The following is a 7,106-nucleotide window of genomic DNA, read 5'->3' as shown; positions in this document are numbered from 1 at the left end:
CCCCCCCCCCCCCCAGATTCATTCAAGATTTTCCTCATTGTCCTAACAGGGCCGAGACACGATCATCTGCAGAGCTCAGGGTTGAGGGGTCTCCTTCCTGGGAGGCGTGGGGGGCCAGGCAGAGCCATGCTCAGCGGCAGCAGGTGGCCTGGTGCTCCAACGCCAGCCCGGCCCCAGGGCGTGTGCGTGAGGGTATGCGAGTCTGTGCGTATAAGTCTGTGAGTGTGCTGAGAGTGTGAATGCCAGGTGTGGGCATGCATGTGTGCATGTGAGCATATGTACACGCACGTGAGTGCACCAGAGTACACATGAGTGTGTTGAGTGTGCAAGTGTAAACACAAGAGAGTGTGGGTCTGAGTGTGTGTAAGTGTACTGAGTGTCTTGAGTGTACAGAGTGTATTTGTGGATGAGCGTGTATTGAGTGTGTGAGTATGTGCGTGTGTGAGGGCACATGTATATGTGCATGAATGTGCACCGGGGTTTGTGAGTATGTATGTTGAGCTTGTGTGAGTGTGTGTGTGAGTGTGAGTGTGTGATCGCCATCCCAGGAAGAGTGGCAGCTGAAGCACTCAGTGGGTCAGCTTGGTGGGTCGGGCAAGCACTGCAGGCTTGTTTCCCCGCAGGGCCCTTCCAACCCGTGTCCTCCCCGTGTGTCTCCCCAGCAGGGCTCAGAGGGAAGATGGGCCCCCATGGGCTGGGACTCGCGCTGGCATGCTGCCTGCTGCTGGCCTTTGCCTGTGGCCCGGTGCTGGGCCGCGTGCCCCGTGGGCAGCTCGAACAGCAGCAGCAGGAGGGGACCAGGGAGCCACCGCTGGACCACGCTGAGAGGTGAGGCTGTGCGGTGTGAATGCAGGAGCACTGGCTCAGTGGCGGGGATGAGCCTGGGGGTCAGGTGCCCCAGGGGGCTCTTTGGCAGCTAGAGGGGAAGGAGCAGAGGCCAAGGCTGAGGAGCCGGTGCTGGGGGGCAGAGGCGCCATTTCTCCTGTCAGTGACCCGGGCCTGTTATCTGAAACTGCGGACAGTAACCCCGCCTCATTCCAACCCCAGAGGAACGTGGGTCTGTGTCAGGTTCTGCAGCCTCATCCTTAAAAGAAGAACACACCAAAACCCCAACCCCCAGCTCTCGGTTTCTTTGCATCCTTGCCTGTCCTTTGAGAATATCTTCTAGGGTTCTAAGTACCACCTGGAAGTAGGAGACAGGGGCGATGCTGGGCTGAGAGCTGATCTCCACCACCCTGATGTCTGATCACATTGCAAGATGGGGGATGGTGGCCGAAGACTGGCACAAGAAGTGGTGGCTTTCCTTGAGAAGTTATGAATTTCCTCCAAATGGCACTGTCTTCATATATATGACCTTCGATGATATATAGACTCCAGGCTATTTGGGATATTTTGTAGGGATACATAAAATGCTTAGGATTACTCATGAAAATGCCATTGATCAAACACGAGGTCCTGACGCCTGATGCTGACTCTGAGTTTCTTTATCACCTTGCGCTTCGGGCTGACTTGATACCTGAGGCTTCGGGCTGACTTGGAGGACGTGGAACTTGCACAGGATTTGGGGCAAAGTAACATCTCCTTCGTCCTCCTTCTTTTCATCCAACAAACATTGACCGAGGGCCGTTATTGGTCTGGCCACATCCTCTAGGCACTGGGGACTCACACACGTGAATGACACAGTCACTGGCCTCCAGGAACTCCAAGGCTATGGGGGGACAGACACACACGATCCAGTTCAGTGTGTCCACGGTGTGGATGTGTGGGGTGGGGGAGGGGGTTGGGGAAGGCTAGGAGGAGGAGTGACTGGGTCTTAAGGACACCTGAGGAGCATCCCAGGCACAGGAGGGGAAAGCTGCCTGGCAGCCTGGATGGCACACGTGAAGTGTGGCCATTCCAGTGTCTGGCAGTGTAAGGGCTGGTAGGTCGTTGGGGTAGGGGGGGTTGGATGCGGGAGGGTGAAGGATGGGAGGGAAGATGAACCTGGTGGGAAAGGGTCTCTCTGGAACTTCATCTGTAGGGGAGTCACGGAGAGGTTTAAATTTCATGGTGCCCTAGAAAGAATGCTGGAGGGTGGCAGAACAGAGGATGAATTGGCAAGGGAGAGATGAATTCCAGGAGGGCATTCAGAACAGCAGTGGTCCCTAGAGGTGAGGAGAGCCGAGGGCCCAGCTCCTGGGGGTACTTTGATGGTTGGGTGGGCTGACTCCTCAGGACTCCGTGATCCTCAGAATGGATGGGTGAGGCCAGAGAAGCATCTGCAACGAGGCTGAGGGTTCCATTCTGGGCGACTGGCAATGCTGCTGCTGCTGTGAACAGGGTTTGGAAAGAGAAGATTCTAGGGATGAGCGGCAGTGATGGGCCATCAGTTTGGGACACATCTCGTGTGTGGGGCTTGTTGAATCTCTAAATGGAGACTTCTGGTGAGAGGTGGGTGGGGGTCCATCTGGGAGTCTAGGGCTTGTAGGTGGCTGAGTTTAGGGTGTATAGATCCATTTCCTGGATTGTCTGTGGTCTGAATATGCGAGCAGAGTGAGACAAAGAGCTGACCCTTCAAGACGGACTGTGCCACCTCCAAGGTGGCCGTGTCACAGCCAAAGAGCTGCAAGCAGATAGCACGGTGCAGTGCAGTGTGACGCCTCGAGGTAGCAGCATGGAGCTGCCGCTGCCCCCCGCCCCCCAGGAGCAGATCTGGTTGAGCCCTCTCATTTGCAAACGAGTCAGCTTAACATAGCATCTTCTAGAATCCTAGATACATGAAGGGGATGTCCAGTCACTCCACTGGCATGTCACGTGCCAGATTTCTCCCATGTAGCCTCTATCTTGCCAAGCTCCTCAAATTATCGCCGTTTTTGTTATCGTTGTTTCCACGACTGTCATTGCTGTCAACAGAGGGCAGGGGGCTCTTTCTGAACCTTCACTAAAAGCCTCAGAATTTGCCAAGAGCCAACGCAGTCTCTGTGGAGGGAAAATTAACACAGGCTCACACATCCAGGTGAGAGAAGGCCAGACAGGTATCCCAGGCCCTCTGGTGGCAGAAGAGAGAAGAGTTCCTGGCTCTGAGAGCTCTTGGCTTTACTCACTTAGGGATGAAGAAAAGCATGAAAAATACAGCTCCAGGCAGGAAGAGGAGCCCCCCGCATCCCGGTGCTTTCGCTGCTGTGACCCTGGTACTCCCATGTACCAGGCCATCCCGGTGCCACAGATCAACATCACCATCCTGAAAGGTCAGGCACAGAGACCAGCAGCGGGGACCGTCCCCTGGGGGAGGGGGCACTGCTCTGTCCTGATTGGAGGGCAGGGCAGAAGATGGAGTTAGGGAGGAGTGGGCAGGACAAGAATGGCTCCCTCAGGGCGCCAGCAGAGGCATGCTGTCATCTAGGGGGGAGAAGGAAATTCCGTTCCTGAGGCTCTGGCCCCTTTCCGAGAGGAGGGGTTGGGGAGGGATCCACAGGGGAAGGAGCCTCAGGGCGGCTCGGGGTCTCACCCCACCTGCCTTTGCACCGCAAGCCTCAGATTCACGGTCCTGTGAGCAGCCGATGACCTTGCACAGCCTGGGACAACTGAATCGGGAAGCCAAGCGGCCCGGGTCCCAGATGCTCAGGCCCAGCGCCCGCGTCTGTAGGTCATTTGTTCGGAGGGAGCCGTGGGCCCGGCTGCCCTTCCTGTTGCTTTTGGATAAACCCATACGTTCCCTTTTCTTCGCCAGGACTTTCAAGAAGGAAAGTTGCTTCCGGATGAAAATAGAATAATCCTTGAGGTTGCTTGACGCCACGTGTTTTCCCGTCCCATTTAGGTGAGAAGGGCGACCGAGGAGATCGGGGCGTGCAAGGTAAATACGGCAAAACAGGCTCCGTGGGCGCCAGGGGCCACACGGGACCCAAAGGGCAGAAAGGGTCAATGGGGGCCCCCGGGGACCGGTGCAAGAACCACTACGCTGCCTTCTCGGTGGGCCGGAAGAAACCCCTGCACAGCAACGACTACTACCAGACGGTGATTTTCGACACGGAGTTCGTGAACCTCTACGGTCACTTCAACATGTTTACGGGGAAATTCTACTGCTATGTGCCCGGCATTTACTTCTTCAGCCTTAACGTGCACACCTGGAACCAGAAGGAGACATACCTGCACATCATGAAGAACGGGGAGGAGGTGGTGATCCTGTACGCCCAGGTGAGCGACCGCAGCATCATGCAGAGCCAGAGCCTGATGCTGGAGCTTCAGGACCAAGACGAGGTGTGGGTGCGCCTCTTCAAGGGCGAGCGCGAGAACGCCATCTTCAGCGATGAGTTTGACACCTACATCACCTTCAGTGGCTACCTGGTCAAGCCCGCCACCGAGCCCTAGCCGCCCGCTAGGGCTAGCCTCCATCGCCACAGGCTAACCTCCCATTGTGCCCGTGCCCCGCCCTGCTCCGCCAGGCCCCCTCCCCCACCCGGGTTTCCCCGGCCCACACGTCCCCAGCTTTGGCATTCGACATGACGCCCCTCGCGGGAGTGGGAAGCAACATCGGCTGTGTGGGCCCAGGCCTTGCCGTGTCCTCACGTGAAATCACCAGGCGGGTGCCCGCGAGAGCTCCCCTCTGTGTGCACGTCCTTGAGTGACCCCTGCACGCGTGCCATGACACGCCAGGGTGTCCCAGAGTGAGCCACCCTTGCTCCCATTGCTGGGAATAATTAAGCCAATGCTGAAGGTTGTGAAAGGAGCAAAGTAAACCGTGGAAAAGAAAGGGAGGCATTATTATTTTTGCCTTTCTGCCAGCCTCGCTGGCTCCAGGCAGGAGGGCTGTCTCCCCACGAGGCTGCCGGAGACTTCCTGTAAGAGAAGATCTAAAGTAGATGCCAAGGGCGACAGGGGAAGGGGGTGGGAGGCATGGGGACCGGCTTAATATTTTAGGCCACTTAGGAACCTTCTTGGGGGACAGCTGGACTGACGTCCACATCCCGTGGACATTCCTGTGGCCTTGCCCGAGGGCTCAGCTGGTCTTTCTGAGCCACAACGGCGAGGGGGTTCGAACCGGGCAGCAAGGGTCAGCTCCTCAGAGGGACAGCCAAGCCCTCGGCCGTGGCCTCTGCGTTGGTGAGCAGCCTGCCCGCCGGAACCCGCAGGCTCCTGGCGGCAGATGGCCCCTGGCAGCCAAGCTCAGTACAACCCAGTGGAGCCGTGCATCCTGGTATGGCTCTTCCCGCTCCCCCACTCCACCCTTGCGTCCCAGACGGGCCCCACGCCTGTCACACAGGCATTGGCTTTCTGTCCCTCCTCTCCAACGGGTCAGCTGTGGAAGGGCCTCGATTTTGCCTGTGGAAGGAACCAGGGCCTTGATTTTGCAGCAGCTGTGGTTCCACAGCTTCCTCAATAGACCCCCCTCACCCACCGTCTCAGAGTCCTGCTTCCCGGAGGGTTCACCATTCAGCGCCCCAGCACCTCCCCTGGGGCCTCTTTGACCAGCAGCCTAGGACCAATGCAGGAGGGGGCTTTCCTGGGCCCCAGAGCAGGGGGGAGCTGGAAGGGACTGGAAAGCTCCCCGCTGCCTGTCTCAGGAGCTCCTGCGTGGCCCAGTGTCTGAGGGGGGAGAGAGGGCACGTCCCAACCACCGGGGTCAGAACCTCTGCTCTGAGGGGGCTTGGGGGGATGCCTGGAGTGGGGCGCTGCCTGGATTGGTGCTGTGGCCCGTGGCTGACTTTGGCCCGGCAGCCCTTCCCCACTTCTCTACATCAACGCCTGGGGCCAGGGTCACCCGGCCTGCTTGGGCCCTGAGCCCCTACAGGAGCCTTCCTTCCCACTGCCTGCCTGCTAAGCCCTCATCTTGACCAATCCCTCTGCCCTCCCTGAGCCTGGCCATTGGGTCTGGGGTCTGCACATCCTTCCCTCTGAAGGACTTCTGCTGGTCAGACTTTAAAAACTGTGTATATGTGTGGGTGAGCTGGGGAGCAGGGCGCCTGCCTCCTGCTTTGTGCTGCCCCAGTGCTCTTCCAGAAAACATTAAACCTGGAATTGTGTGTTTCAGCATCGTGGGCTCCTCAGTTTGGGTGTTGAACCAAATCCTCCTCCGTTCTATCCACCCCGCCCCACCGCCGGAACCCCGCCTACTGCCTGTTGGAGGCCTGGGGGCCCTCAGCTTGGTACCTGGGGACATTGGTACCCAGCAGGCACAGGCTGGGCCTTGAACTGCCTCATTCGTCACAGGAATGCATTTCACAGTTGGACATGGCCCCTTTGGACGCCCTGTAGGGGAGGAGCCTTCCTTGCTTCTTCCGGGATGGCCCCAGGTGTTCCATGGCTTGTGGCTGCATTACTCTAATCCCTGCCTATCTCTGTCTTCTTGTGGCCTTCTTTCCTCCCTTCTTTCCCAGTTGTTGGAATTAGGGCCCACCCTAAATCCAGGATGATCTCCTCTCAGGATCCTTGACTCTATTACATCTGCAAAGACCCTATTTCCAAGTAAGGTTACATTCACAGTTAGCGGGGTCAGGACCTGGACCAATCTTTTGGCCCATGGGTGGACACAAGTCAACCCACTACAGCAACTCGCAGGCTTGAATACACCCACCAACAGCCCCCTTTATGACCAAGTGGTGAAGAGCAGATGTTTCTTCCTCTCTCCATCGTTTGCCAACTGGGTTAGTGGCCAGGGCCCTTACCAGACTGCCAGCAGGCAGTGCAGAAGCTGTCTTGGTCCTGTTGGTGCCAGCAGGCTGGCAAACAGCTGCTGTCCTCCCTTTGCCTGGTTCTGGGGTGAGCCGGTGCAGCCGTGCTCGGCCTTGCGCTGGGGCCAGACCGGAGCAGGCGGACACTGCAATCCCGCTCCCTGCAGGACAAAGATTGGGCCTCACCGTCCTGCAGCTGAGGCCACCGGGCAGAGGGAACAGGGGCTGAGTGCATTTCCCAAAGGTGCTGGAAAGAATGAATCAGCTTCATCCAGGTGCCCACTGCGCGCCCTCTCTCCAGGGACAGTCACGTGGCGTGGAGCGTGTATCACCTGTCTCACTGCTGGCCAAGCCGGCGTGCAAGAGGAGGCAGCCTTTGCTCTGGAGCCCACCCAGTCCCGTTTCAGGGTCCCTCACTCTTTAAGCTCTTCCACACCCAATCTTCCACTCCCTTCCTGC

General features: G+C 58.0%; 1 protein-coding gene across 1 annotated transcript; it reads left to right on the top strand.

Annotated features, from left to right (window-relative positions):
* The first annotated feature begins 679 nt into the window (after positions 1-679).
* C1QTNF1 (C1q and TNF related 1) lies at positions 680-4,347 on the top strand. The gene is made up of 3 exons (XM_007462355.1): positions 680-828; positions 3,088-3,227; positions 3,797-4,347. The coding sequence occupies exons 1-3, from the start codon at positions 680-682 to the stop codon at positions 4,345-4,347; spliced, it is 840 nt and encodes a 279-aa protein (XP_007462417.1).
* Positions 4,348-7,106: the final 2,759 nt, after the last annotated feature.

This window comes from Lipotes vexillifer, unplaced genomic scaffold (assembly GCF_000442215.2).
Source record: "Lipotes vexillifer unplaced genomic scaffold, Lipotes_vexillifer_v1.1 scaffold1691, whole genome shotgun sequence".
NCBI classification, from domain to species: domain Eukaryota; kingdom Metazoa; phylum Chordata; class Mammalia; order Artiodactyla; family Lipotidae; genus Lipotes; species Lipotes vexillifer.
Note: the sequence above shows the minus strand (reverse complement) of the source record. Positions and strands in the feature narration are given on the sequence as shown.

What these genes read in the sequence shown, in the direction of transcription:
- C1QTNF1 (XM_007462355.1), top strand. Translation starts at nt 680, where the DNA reads ATGGGCCCCCATGGGCTGGGACTCGCGCTGGCATGCTGCCTGCTGCTG. An exon ending in CCGCTGGACCACGCTGAGAG is followed by an intron (nt 829 to 3,087) that starts GTGAGGCTGTGC and finishes TTACTCACTTAG; the next exon opens with GGATGAAGAAAAGCATGAAA. An exon ending in CAACATCACCATCCTGAAAG is followed by an intron (nt 3,228 to 3,796) that starts GTCAGGCACAGA and finishes CGTCCCATTTAG; the next exon opens with GTGAGAAGGGCGACCGAGGA.